This window comes from Zootoca vivipara, chromosome 14 (assembly GCF_965207765.1).
Source record: "Zootoca vivipara chromosome 14, rZooViv2.hap1.1, whole genome shotgun sequence".
NCBI lineage: Eukaryota > Metazoa > Chordata > Lepidosauria > Squamata > Lacertidae > Zootoca > Zootoca vivipara.
In genome coordinates, this window is record NC_142597.1 from 46,127,406 (window position 1) to 46,140,401 (window position 12,996).

The window sequence follows — 12,996 nt, forward strand, 5'->3', positions numbered from 1 at the left end:
ATGGTCCAGCTCTCACTTCCATACATCACTACTGGGTATATACAGGTATATACAGATTTAAACTTCAAACTCGGGTGTCTTTAAAAAGAAGCAACGGGGGGGGGCATATGGGTGCCCAAGCTGGCATTAATCTGGCAGGAGGGGAGTGCCATTGAGGACTAGCAAATGGGGCATCCCACCCCAAGAAAGCTCACTCACCTTGCCAGCCTAGATCCCAGCAAGCCTCTTGGCCAATCAGCTCTTCCGCCCTCTCCCTTCCAGAGGCTCCTGGTCCTCTGGAAAGATCATTAGGGGGTCCCAGAGTGCTTAATGAAGTGGTGAAAGGGGAGGGGCAGGTGGAGAGGAGGAGGAGGATTAGGGGCTGCTCAGACACTTGCCCTCCTTGCAGGCTCTCAGTGGCCACAAACCCCAAGGGCTCTGTTCTTCCTCCAGCACCTCCGGGACACCCAAGTGGGGGCAGCTGCTGCCGTTGCGCTCAGGTCCTGCTTGCTTGCAGGCTTCTCATGGGGGAATCTCGTTGGCCATGGCGATGGTGGACTAGATGGTCCCTCCTTGGCCTGATCCAGCAGCCAAGCTCTTCTTGTGGCGTCTGCATACTGTCTCCAGGACCAGACCAGAGGCCTCATTCCTCCGAATGCCTCTTACTGGGGAATCCCAAGCGGGAGAGCCCTGCCTGCTCTTAAGCTCTGCTCCTGATGGCTCTCGGGCTTCCCGTTGGGTCATCTGGTTGGCCACTCACAGAATCAAAGAATTCTGTGGAAGGGAATCTCAGCTAAAAGCATCCAAGGCAGAGGGCCATCCAACCTCTGCTTAAACACCTCCAAGGAGAAGGTTCAGGAAAAAAGCAGCTGAAATGACCAAGGGGATGGAGCGGCCTCCCTAGAGGGAAAGCTCAACTTTGTGTTGTTGTCTAGTCGTGTCCGACTCTTCGTGGTCCCATGGACCAGAGCACGCTAGGCCCTCCTGTCTTCCACTGTCTCCTGCAGTTTGGTCAGACTCACGTTGGTGGCTTCGAGAACACGGTCCAACCATCTCGTCCTCTGTCGTCCCCTTTTTAGTTTAGAGAAAAGGCAAGAGCTGGCATGACAGAAGTGTATTGAATTCTGCCTGGCATGAGGAAAGTGGCAGGGGAGAGTTTTTCCTCTTCTCATAACTTGTGAACATTCAGGACAGATAGAAGGAAGGGCTTCCTCAGGCAGCAGGGCATGGTTAAACTGTGGAACTCCCTCCCACAGGACAGGAGGCACGGGTGGCCACCAACTGGGATGGCTTTACAAGAGCATTTGGCCAATTCATGGAGGACAAGAGGGCTATTGATGGCTGCTGGCCATTGTGCCTAGGCTCTGCCACTGTGGCTGGAGGCAGCCATGCTTCAGAATACCAGTGGCTGGCTGGAAACCCCAGGAGGGAAGAAGGCTCTGGGGCTCTGGTCCTGCTTACAGATTTCCAGGCATCTACCTGGCTGGCCCCTGTGAGAACAGGAGGCTGGGCTCAGTGGGCCACTGTCCTGATCCAGCAGGCTCTTTCTTACTCAGGCCCTGAACGCTCCCAGCGCTCCTCCCACCCCACCCCCCACCCCCAATCTCCTTTGGATCGGAGCACCCAGCGGCCCCCTCTCATGTGTCAGCTGCGTCTTGGGAAGAGCTGGCGGCTGGCCAGGTGTCATCACTTGCAGCGGTGCCCCTGCCGTTGGGGGGGGGGAGAAGGAGGCGCGAGATAAGATCAGCCGCTTGAGGTGATGGCACCGTTTCAAATAAACCAGGCATGACCCAGAGCTCCCACTTCAAATGGGGGAATGGAATTGCTTCATCCGCTTGACAGCTCGCTCCGCGGAACGAAATTTATCTTCCCTTAATTGCCTCGGATCCCCAGAGAGAGGCTGCGTACGGTAATTCCGAGGAGATAATTACATCAAATTAAAAAAATATGTGGCTCCGTGGCAAGGATCCGAGGGCCGAGCTGGGAAGGCACAGCCAGAGGTGCCCCCCCACCCCCCCAGGAGAGCTGATGGAGTGGCCACAATTGTGGGGGGGCATGTGCTCAAGGTTGGGGATGCAGCTTCTCCCTGGAAGTGATGGAGCACCCCACCTATGCTTCTGAAATATTGTTTTATTAATTTCCACTTTAAACAAAAAGCAGTGAGTTTCAACATTCATCCACATACCTCTTTCCCCATTGCTGTGCCGAGCTTGTGACTTCCCTCCATCCCTCTTCCCATCTACATCTCACGGTCTCTTCTTATACTGTATATCTATTCCGCGTCGTAGGATTTATTTCAATCCTGCTAGTTAGTGTCTTCATACCTCTACAGTTTTTACTTACATAGGAACTAAATTTACTCCGGTCTCTTTGGAATTTTGCTTCATCCGGATTTCGGATCCTGCAGGTCAGTTTTGCCAGTTCCGCATAGTCCATCATCTTTGTCTGCCACTCCTCACACCCCACCTATGCTTTTGGACGGGGGGCACAAGGATCAGGACCACCCCCTCCCTGGTCCTTCCAGCAGGAAGCAGCTCGTTTGGGGGCTTGCAAGCCATGCCTCTTTGGAGGCTCAAGGCAGGGCCAACTTCCTGCCAGAGAGAGTGGCCTGGGCAACTTTGGGCAGTGTGTGGGACGTCCCGGCTTCCCCTCTTCTGCCCATCCCGACCATCGGCCTCTGCATCCTCTCTCAGTCCTTGCTCAGGACCAGGAAAGAGCCTCCAGAAGAGGTGCCTTGGAGTGGGGTGTGGACTGCCTAACTGTGCTGTCAGCCTCCCTGGCAGGCAGCAAGGCCAGTGGGCAGGGATGGAGTTGGGAGCTGTAGTCCAGCACCCCCCGGAGGGTGCCCTGTTGGCTGCCCCTGCTCCAGAGTCCCTGCCTGCAGCGTCACCTGAGGTGGCTTTTCAACAGCAGCACTTAACCACCATCCAAATACATTTGGTTGCTAATAGGATTTCTTACAAGATCAAAACCAAGATCATGGCCACTGGTCCCATCACCTCCTGGCAAATAGAAGGGGAAGAAATGGAGGCGGTGAGAGATTTTACTTTCTTGGGTTCCATGATCACTGCAGATGGTGACAGCAGTCACGAAATTAAAAGACGCCTGCTTCTTGGGAGAAAAGCAATGACAAACCTAGACAGCATCTTAAAAAGCAGAGACATCACCTTGCCTACAAAGGTCCATATAGTTAAAGCTATGGTTTTCCCAGTAGTGATGTATGGAAGTGAGAGCTGGACCATAAAGAAGGCTGATCGCTGAAGAATTGATGCTTTTGAATTCTGGTGCTGGAGGAGTTGGGAAAGATGGAGGGCACTAGGAGAAGGGGACGACAGAGGACGAGATGGTTGGACAGTGTTCTTGAAGCTACCAACATGAGTTTGACGAAACTGTGGGAAGCAGTGGAAGACAGGAGTGCCTGGCGTGCTCTGGTCCATGGGGTCACGAAGAGTCGGACACGACTAAACAACTAAACAACAACAAGGATTTCTTACCATAAGGTCCTGGAGAAGGTTTCAACCCTATAATTATGCAATTACCAAAACGTTTATGAAGCCATTGCAATTAGAGAACAAGTGAAATAGAATAGAGCAGCATCTAAATTGAGAGTTGAGTCCCTCAGAAGGTCCAACCATCAAAGGTTAGGTAGACCTCTGCAGAGAGGGACTTCCAGAATTTAGGGGGTCCTGCAGAGAAAGCCCCTCTCCTAGGCTGGCGTTTCCCGCATCTCTGAGGGTGGCAGAACCGTTGTGTTTGGAAAAGAATAATGAAGGAGTGGTTGCCGAGCTGCACACCTGGGCTGAAGACAGTCCCTGGGCCTGCAGAAGGTGAGAGCCACCGCTCTTACAAGTGTCCTCTTGGAGGAGAGGGGTATTGCTGGCTGCACTCTGCCTCCACAGTCAGAGCCAGCAATGCTTCTGAATACCAATTGCTGGAAACCACGGGAGCAGAGAGTGGGCAAAGGTGCCCAAGATCCACCGTTTGGATGACCCCTCCTGAGAGTTTGCACAGCCTTGTCTCAAAAGAGGTGCCTCCAGGCAAGCTTGGCTTCCTTTAGACTCCAGCAACATCTATAAGCTGGTGCTGGTGCTGGTTTGCTGCTGTTTCTTCTTTTTTAAAAGTACTGAAATGGGAGCAAATTTGCATTTGAAAGCTGGCGTGAGTCCCCCTCTGATTCTCTCGAGGGAAGCTCCACAGTCCCTTTGATGTCCTCACCTCCTTTGGATCTACATCAAGGAGCCTCCCAGGGGGGAAAAGCAGAGCCTCTGGCTTGGTGGGGAAATATTTGCACCTGGTTGCCGGGGTGTCAAGAGCAGGGTCACCAGGAGGCAACTGGGGGGGAGAGAGGCAGCCCTCCAGGCAGAAGGGAGAAGCCCATCCATCTGCACCTCCATGAGGGCTGGCCTCTTGCTAGGTAGGGGGAACAACCCTGTCAGCACAGAGGAGGAGAGGACTTACGGCAGGCCCTGGGCCCAAACCTCCTCTGAAGCTTTTCTCTGAGCAAATTCCGGTCAGATCAAGGACTGCTTCACGCAGCACAGACAAGCTGTGGAACTCCCTCCCACAAGAAACCGTCATAGCCACCAATCTGAAGGGCTTTAAAGAGGATTGGACAAATTCACGGAGGAGGCGAGGGCTGTTGGTATTATTTACATGAGCGTTTGTGGCAATGCTCGTGAGCCCACCCAGAATATCCAGGACTGTGACCCAGTCTGTCCTCCAAGTTCCTCCCTTCCTATGGGCGGCTTCTGAAAAAGAAAACGGTTTCTGGTAACCCCTCTTCCCCAAGATTCAAGGTGAATTGGGGTAGGGTGCAGCAAAGGACACCTGCTTGGCATGCAGAAGGAGGTCCGGGGCTCAGTCCTCCAGTGGCATCTGCAGGTTGGGCCTGGCGAGGGATGGAGGCTGTCTCTCTCTCCCAGGGGCAGAAGCAACCCAGAGCAGCCCCAACCCCTGCAGGGACCCCCCTCCAATTCTGTGAATTGTTAGCTGTGATGGCAGGGGCTGGACTAGATGACCCTTGGGGATCCCTTCCAGCTCTATGATTCTGTTATTTATTTTCAGCACCCTTAGAGCCCCCAGAGCCTCAGCAGGAGGCTGAAGGGAACATATGGGGCTCCTCTGCTCTTCTTCCCTGAGCTTCATGCAGGGACTTGCTCCGTGGCGCTGCTGCTGCTTCTGCTGGTGGTGGTTCTCCCTGGTGTAATGAATGAGCTGTCAAGCCAGGAGTGAGCACCTCTTCTTCCTCCTACGGTAGCAAAAGCTCCCTTCTTCACACCCATCTACCTGGAGGTAGAGTCCCTCTCCGTTGGGGTGGGAGGAGAGGAGGCTGCCTTGCCCCTGAGCTACAGCTCCCTCCTCAAAGGACGTCTGCCGGGGATGCTGGGGACCCCTTTCTCTCAGGGGCAGGGTGGCACACTTGGCTCCTTCTGGCTCCACAGAGCTGCCCCACGATAGCCCCTCCAAGATGGGGCTGGAGCCTGGTTCTTTGGCCGCGGCCTGGACCTTGCCAGTGGCCTCCCTAGTCCAACATCCTGCTCTCCCAATGGCCAACCTGATGCCCGAATGGAAAACCCACAGGCAGAGAGAGCCCTTTCCGCTCCTGTGGTTTCCAGCAGTTGGCCTTCAGGAGCGTTGCTGCCTCCCTGCCCCTTCATCTGGGGTGCCCTGTTGTGGGGTGACATGGAGAAGAAGCAGGGGGCATGGGAGGGGGGCAGTGTTGCCGAACATTCCTCCCTTGTCCTCGTTCGTGGCAAGTATCTCTCTTTCCAGGACGCCCCGTGCCTGGGGAAGAGACACAGCTGGCAGCCGTGAGTGGGGAGAAATGTGCATCTCGGGGCGGATAAGACAATGGGCTGGAAAATCTTTCCTGCTCTTTGCTGGCAGGAGGACCTGCCTGGGGAGGCAGCCGGTAGGAGAAGCCTCATCTGGAGAGAGAGGAGAGAGAGAGAGGTCTTGCCTGGCCCACGGGCAGCGGAACAAACTACGCCCAGGTTTGCAGCTGGCCAGCTGTGGCCCATCCCCACCTCCCATCTCCTGTCAGAGGCTCGGAAACGCTGAGCTAACTCCGATCGAGGCTGGAGATTTGTTGCCGAAGGTGCAGGGCGGGGGGAAGAGGACGTGGAGAGGTGCCTGCCCAGCTGGGCTCTCTGCAGATTTGAGATGGATTGCGGAGTCGCAGCTCCCTGAAATGTGGGATGTCCCTCTCCAGCCAGAGAGCCAGCGAGAGAGCCCATCAACCCTGCCTTGAACTCCCAGAGCTGAGCCTCTCCCCATTTCTCTGGCCTGCTCCCCCCCCCCACCCTCCCGGTGCCCCCGCCTCCTCCTCCTCCTCCTCCTCCTCCCTGGGTCCCTGCAGCACTCCTTGGAACGTTTGTGCTCCTGCTCCACCAGCGCTGGTAATGTCTGGCCAGCGGTTCCGCCAAGAGCTAGATCATGTCGAGGGCGTGGAGGGGAGGGGGGGAAGGACGGGGGCTTCCGACCCTCTCCTCTTCCGAAGGAACCAGGGAGGAGGGAGAACAGGCGCGGAAGGGATAGATCCAGGCCCCTGGGCAGGTGCCGGCCACCTTTGGAAGGCTTTCAGCCCTTGCGAGAGACGCATCCCTGTGCCTGTGAATAAGAGGGAAGCAGAGCAAGTGCCCAGATTAGGACGTGCCGCTCGCCCAAGGCTGGAGCAGCAAGGATGCGCTTTTGCGGTGTCCAGACAGGAAGTGAAAGCTCCTTCGGTCTCTCTCTCTCTGCCCTTGTAAAGCCTCCCCAGGTCACCCTCGACTCTTCCTGTTCTGCCGAGGTTGTCCATAGTTGCAAGATTTGGGGCAGATAGAACAAAGTCCTTCTTCAGGCAGCGCACAGTTAAACTGCGGGACTCGCTCCCTCAGGGGGCAAAGATGGCCACCAACTTGGATGGCTTTCAGAGAGGAGTAGACACATTCATGGAGGAGGCTACTAGCCCCCAGGGCTCGACTCTGCACAGCCGGAGGCAGCGATGCTCCTGAACGCCAGTTGCTGGAAACAGCAGGCAGGAGGGGAGAGGGCTCCTGTGCTTGAATCCCGCTTGCAGGTTTCTCCCAGGCATCTGGTCGGCCCCTGCAAGAACAGGATGCTGGACTAGATTGGCCACTGGCCTGATCCAGCAGGCTCTTCTTAGCTTCTCACATTTTCAGGTGGGTGCTGCTCCACGCCTGCCGCAAGCACTTCCTGCCCCTGCAGGATTCTGCATCTGTTTCAGGTTTTGGCGGCAGCAGAATTAGGAGCTTGGCTTTGTCTGAGTCTGCCAAGCAGGTTTGACAGCATGTGGGCAGCAGCCACTACAATCGTGGAAAACAGTGAGGCTTTCGTGGCCGGGCCGGGGAGCCTGTGCTTGCCTGCAGTGGCTCTTTGCCCCTCCCCCGTCATTGCCTATTGTGCAAGCGCGGCTTTCTTTGCGTGACTCGAAAACGGTTGCAGAGGATTCAGCCTTTTTTTGCAGAACAGCATCTTGATGACTTGTTGGTAGCTCAGCGGAACGCTGCCCCCAAATGCCACGCCTTCAACCTCTTCTGCTGAGCCTGCACCTTCTGGTGCCCTCTCTGGCAGGAACTTGCCCCGGAAGAGGGCGAGCCAGAGCGCCAGTGGGGATGAGGCCATTCTCCTGCTTCCCATAGTCACCCTGCCCCCCCCTCTTTTGCCAGGCTTGCACCTACGTTCTTCTCCCCCAGGGACAGAGCAGCTGCCTGGCCAGGTTGCCAGCCCCTGCGCCACTCCTGCCGCAGAGCCCCGGTGGCTTGCCATGACCTCAGGGGGTGCCTCTCCCATTGCTCAGGACCAGAACTCCAGCCAGGAGTGGGAGGCAAAGAGGTCTGTTGCTCAGTGGTTCCCAAATGTTTTCAGGCCCCCACCCCTTGTTTCCACAAACTCCTCCCCAATGCCCCCTACCCTATAAAAAGCATTATCCACAATGGAAGATAATAACACAATGAAATTCATAACAGGAACAATTGGTTGCACATTTATTCAAAATCTGGTTGGAACTATTTTAGCTTAATTCAACAAAACGGGTGAAATTGATCCAGTGAAACCAGCTTTTCCAAGTCCGACAGTCCTTTGCCCCTCCAGTGCCCCCCTGCTGCCCCCTAGGGGTGGCACCACCCACTTTGGGAACCCCAGGGGTAGTTGCATGGTCAGGGGAGCGGAGAGATGGGGCTGCCTCCGGTTTCCCCTGGTGTGCAGAAATGTGGCCAAGTGGAGCGCTTGGCTCAGGGTCTCTCCTGTCCTGATGTTTTAATCACCTGTTAAGTGCTCCGAGGAGCCTCTGCCAGCAAAGGAGGAAGGGAGGCTCTGGCAGCCCCTTTCACCAGCTCCTTGCCAGGAGAGCTTTTGGGCCTTCTCCTGAGCCCCACCTCATCTCCTGAGCCCCACCGGGTCCTGTGCCGCAGCTGCCGAGCTTTGCTGCCAAGGGGCTGGCGAGGTTGACCTTTCCCAGTCAAGGCTGGTGTCAACCCTGTGCTGGCTCTCTTGCTCCCAAGCAAGCGCTTCAGACAAGCTGCGAAAGCCAGCCAAAAGGGGTCAGGAATTAACAGAGGGGAGGCGGTCAGGAAATCAAGCCTCCTTTCGAGGTGGTCCAGGGAACAGGGAACGTGAGCTGCAGGGGAAGGGGAAGTTTGTGCCTCTGGGGGGGGGGTGGCACAAAGCCCCAAGTCTTGGCCGGATCCTGCCACCTCTTTCCCCCCATGCACAGATTCTCCCAGCGCCGCCTTCTCTCTGCTGCGCCCAGCTTGGCACGCGGGGGGGGGGGAGGCAGCAACATCCCAACGCCGCCCTGAACCCAGAGAAACCCCAATCACTCTGGGAAGAGGACGCTGCACTAGAGGGGGCCCCACTGGCCTGATCCAGCAGCCTCTTCTCATGTTCTTATGTCCCAGTCGTGGGATTTATGACACACCTGGTGCCAAAGAGTGCATTATCGTCCTTCGCACCCTCCCAGCCGCGCCACAAGGTGTAGGCCAGGGCGAGCCACGCTGTCTTGCCAGGGGCTCAGACCTGCCAGCATCTCCATTCGGCACCCCACCCAGACCCGTCTCCTGTCAGGTCCGCTGGGCGGGGCAGGGGAGACTTTTCCAATCGCAGGATCGACACTTGAGGAGCTGGGCTTTGGCTTGCAAGGGCGGGGGTGGGGGAGAAGCCAGGAGTCACAAAGGGCTGACCCGAGAATTGGCGGGCCGTGCCCCAAACCCAGAGTGATCCGGAAGGGGGGGTGAACTCCCAGAGGACCTTGGCAGCGCCAGTTCCATCCTGAGCACCCCACACGGTTCCATCTGAGCTCTGTTTCTAGGCTCCCTTTCACAGGGAGGCTGTCAGGCAGCTTTTCAGAGAGGAGTGTTTTTTCCTCTGCCGACAGATGCCGTTGGGGATTGAGCCTGGGATCTCCTTCATGCAAGGCCCGTGCTCAGAGGGGGCTCCCATACCCCAACCCTTTAAGGCGGGCCAGGTGGGTTGCTGGCCAGTCGTGGCATGCCCAAGGCCTCACTGCCCCAGCTGGTAGCTGACCCTGCTGCGTCCCACGGACACCCCCTCTTGCTCGCTCTCTGCACACACCGGCAGACCTACGCTTGGTGGGGAGAGGGGGCAGCCCCTCCTCCCCCATTGCAGCATGTTCCCTGCTTCCTGACAGGCGGGGGGTGGCAATGTCAGGGCAGGGAGGTCACGGCGGGGTGAGGCAGCTGCTGGTCGATGCCCCAGGGGACTCCGATTACCCTGCGGCAGAGAGGAAGCTGGCAGCTCGAGGGGGCAGGGGAAGTGCAAGCACTTCCTCTCCCGGGCAGAGCAGAGCTGCCTTTCCTCACCAGCCCTGGCGGTTCTGAGTCAGCCTCCACAGGGAGCCACCTGGGCTAGGCCAGCACCCCTCACCCCCTCCCTGCTAGTGCTGCTTGTGGGGCACGCTTCTTCCCCGTTGATCCCTCTCCCGGCCAGCAGGCATCCCCACTCGCAGGCCAGGCTACCAGTGCTCACGTTCCTTATGAGGAACGCCTTAGGGAGCTGGGTATGGTTAGCCTGGAGAAGAGAAGGTTAAGGGGTGATATGATAGCCATGTTCAAATATATAAAAGGATGTCATATAGAGGAGGGAGAAAGGTTGTTTTTCTGCTGCTCCAGAGAAGCGGACACGGAGCAATGGATTCAAACTACAAGAAAGAAGATTTCACCTAAACATTAGGAAGAACTTCCTGACAGTAAGAGCTGTTCGGCAGTGGAATTTGCTACCAAGGAGTGTGGTGGAGTCTCCTTCTCTGGAGGTCTTTAAGCAGAGGCTTGACAGGCATGTGTCAAGAATGCTTTGATTGTGTTTCCTGCTCGGCAGGGGGTTGGACTGGATGGCCCTTGTGGTCTCTTCCAACTCTACGATTCTATGATTCTAACTGTGCCCAAAGGGCTCACCGTCTTCTCTCCAGGCAGGGAAGGGCCGTAGCTCAGGGTTACAGCGTCCGTCTTGCAGGCAGAAGGTTCCAGGTTCAATCCCCAAAGGCATCTCCAGGTCATAATCATCATCATAATAACTTTATTGTTTGTATGCTGCCCATGGAGGAGCAGAAGTCTGCACCAGCAATGCTGGGGTGCCTCCCCTCCCTTCTCTCCCTCCCCAGCCTTCCTTCAGCAATGAGGGATGTTGGCTGGACCGCCCTACGGGCTCTCTCTCGGAAGCTTGCCGGCAGCTCTGTCCATCAGAGCCGAGCCTGTCAAGGATCACAGCCCTCCCAGGCTGGCGAGAGAAGGAAGGATTTCTTCACCCGGGTGCGTCACTGACTTGGAACACGGGGCAGCGATGGCTGCTGGCGTAAGAGGCTTTGGAGAGGATTGGACATATCCATGGAGGAGATGGGGGGGTTGGCAGGGGCTGCTAATGGAGCTTCCATATCCAGACACAGTCTACCCTCTTGAGCACCGTTCACTGGGCAGCTGCAGCAGGGAAGGGGTGTCCCTTTCGAACCCTGCTTTGGGTGTCTTCTTGGCCTCTGTGGAAAGCAGGGTGCTGGTCTGCTCCAAGAGCCTTCTGGATCAGGCCAGTGGCCCCTCTAGCCCATCATCCTTTCCTCACAGTGGCCACCTAGATGCCCAAAGGGAAACCCGCAAGGAGGGAAAGGTTGGCACAGTTTTGGCCAGCCTTTGCCAACCTGGTGCCCATCAGAGGCTCCCCTGCAGGTGGCAGGAGTGGGGCACCTTGGCAGCTTGCCCTGCCAAACCTCGAAAGCCTCTTTCCTGGGTGGATCCAACATGTGGCTGGAACAGGCACTCATGCTGGAGCACCCTAAAACGCCCCCCTTTTCTGTATCTACATTCCCACCACTTATTGTTTTTAATCTCTTATTGTTTCAGCAGCTTCAAAGGCTTGCCAGGTTTAGAGATTGATATAGATATGATGATTCAAAAATAGAAATTGATAAAGAGAGATTGTTGTTGTTGTTGTTTAGTCGCTTAGTCGTGTCCGACTCTTCATGACCCCATGGACCAGAGCACGCCAGGCACTCCTGTCTTGCACTGCCTCCCGCAGTTTGGTCAAACTCATGTTCGTAGCTTCGAGAACACTGTCCAGCCATTTCGTCCTCTGTCGTCCCCTTCTCCTAGTGCCCTCAATCTTTCCCAACATCAGGGTCTTTTCCAGACCATGGAAAAGGAAAAGAAAAGGGGGGGAAAAGAGAGAGATACGATGGTTTAAATATAGATGCATAAAAGGGAAGGTCCTAGAGCTCAGTCCAGCTCAGAAGCCCGTTTGCTGTCATGAGCAGTCGCAGCGGGCAAAAAAGTATCTCGGATCATGTCCTCATAATGCCACAAGAGGCGCCCCCTCCATCGGAGGTTTGGCATCTCCAACTTAAAGCTCTGAGGGTCTGGAGAACAGGATACCCCTCTGTTCCTCCAAGGAGTCCACAGTGGTGTGCGCCTTCTCCCACTCTCTCTTCAATCCTCACAACAACCCTGCAAAGAGTGTGAGCCTGAGAGACAAGTGACCAGGGCAAGGTTGGCTGGTGAGCTTCCTGGCTGAGCAGGGACTTGATCCCAGGCCTTCACTCAGCACACTAACCACTACACCCCACTGCTTCCCTCTCCTCCTCTGGCCAATGGCCCAGCAGCCTGTTTAGTGTCGGAGAGGTTGGTTGCTCCCGTATTGCCAGCAGGACTCAAACTCGGGTCTCCCTCTGGCTCTGCTACGTGCCTGCGCCCTGTCCCGTCCCCCCTGCCCAGACAATGCCCTCTGACCTCTGTATCTTCTTGTGTGTGTCCCCCACCCCACCCCCTCCATCTCTCTCATCCTGGCTCCTCCGTAGGTCATTGCGGCGGACTGCAAGCGGGTCACTGTGCTGAAGTATTTCCTGGAAGCCCTCTGTGGCCAAGAAGAGCCATTGCTGGCATTCAAGGGTGGAAAGTATGTGTCAGTGGCCCCCGTCCCAGACGCCATGGGAAAGGAAGCAGCCAGCCAAGAGGGAAAACAACTGGAAGATCAGGTACCGGAGGGCGGGGGGGGGAGAGAGAGAGATCAGCGCAGGCAGCAGCAGGAGCAATTGCCCCAGCGGGGCCCGAGCTGGCCGTGCTCCCCGCTATTTATAGCTGGCCAGGAGGAGGAGGAGGAGGAGGAGGAGGAAGACCAGCCCTTGGGGGGGGGGTCCTGCTGCTGCCGCTGCTGCACTCATCTGTGCCCCTTCCTGCCAGCAGCCTTTATTTCTCTCTCTCTCTCTCTCTCTCTCTCTCTCTCTCTCTCTCTCTCTGTCTGTCTGTCTCTCTCTTTCTCTCTGGCAACAGCGATGAGTTCCAGATGCGCTTTCCAAATAACGATTCCTTTCGGGGTGGGGGGCACAGCTTTAATAACGTGCAGCTCAGGCCCAGCAGGAAAGGGTTGTGGGGTGGGAGGCAGAGCAGGGTGAGGGTTCAGGCTCAGGATCGAGTTTATTGGGGCGGTGGAGGGGGGGGTGAGAAGCGGCGCTGAACAGCAGCCCACGTACAGGAAGAGAGGGGCTGGTGATGGCTCTTCTCTCTCCCCCCCCCGCCT

At 56.5% G+C, this 12,996-nt stretch overlaps 1 protein-coding gene across 3 annotated transcripts in view; it reads left to right on the forward strand.

The window, feature by feature from the left end:
- The window catches only part of SMG6 (SMG6 nonsense mediated mRNA decay factor), a 92,685-nt gene that overhangs the window by 65,810 nt on the left and 13,879 nt on the right, over positions 1 to 12,996 (forward strand). For 2 of the 3 annotated variants that reach the window (XM_088658094.1, XM_088658095.1), the window contains exon 14: positions 12,278 to 12,454. The exons of the other annotated variant lie outside the window; for it this stretch is intronic. In XM_088658094.1, coding sequence (XP_088514220.1) covers positions 12,278 to 12,454 — 177 coding nt within the window. The remainder of the gene's footprint in view (positions 1 to 12,277; positions 12,455 to 12,996) is intronic. 3 annotated transcript variants of the gene reach the window in all.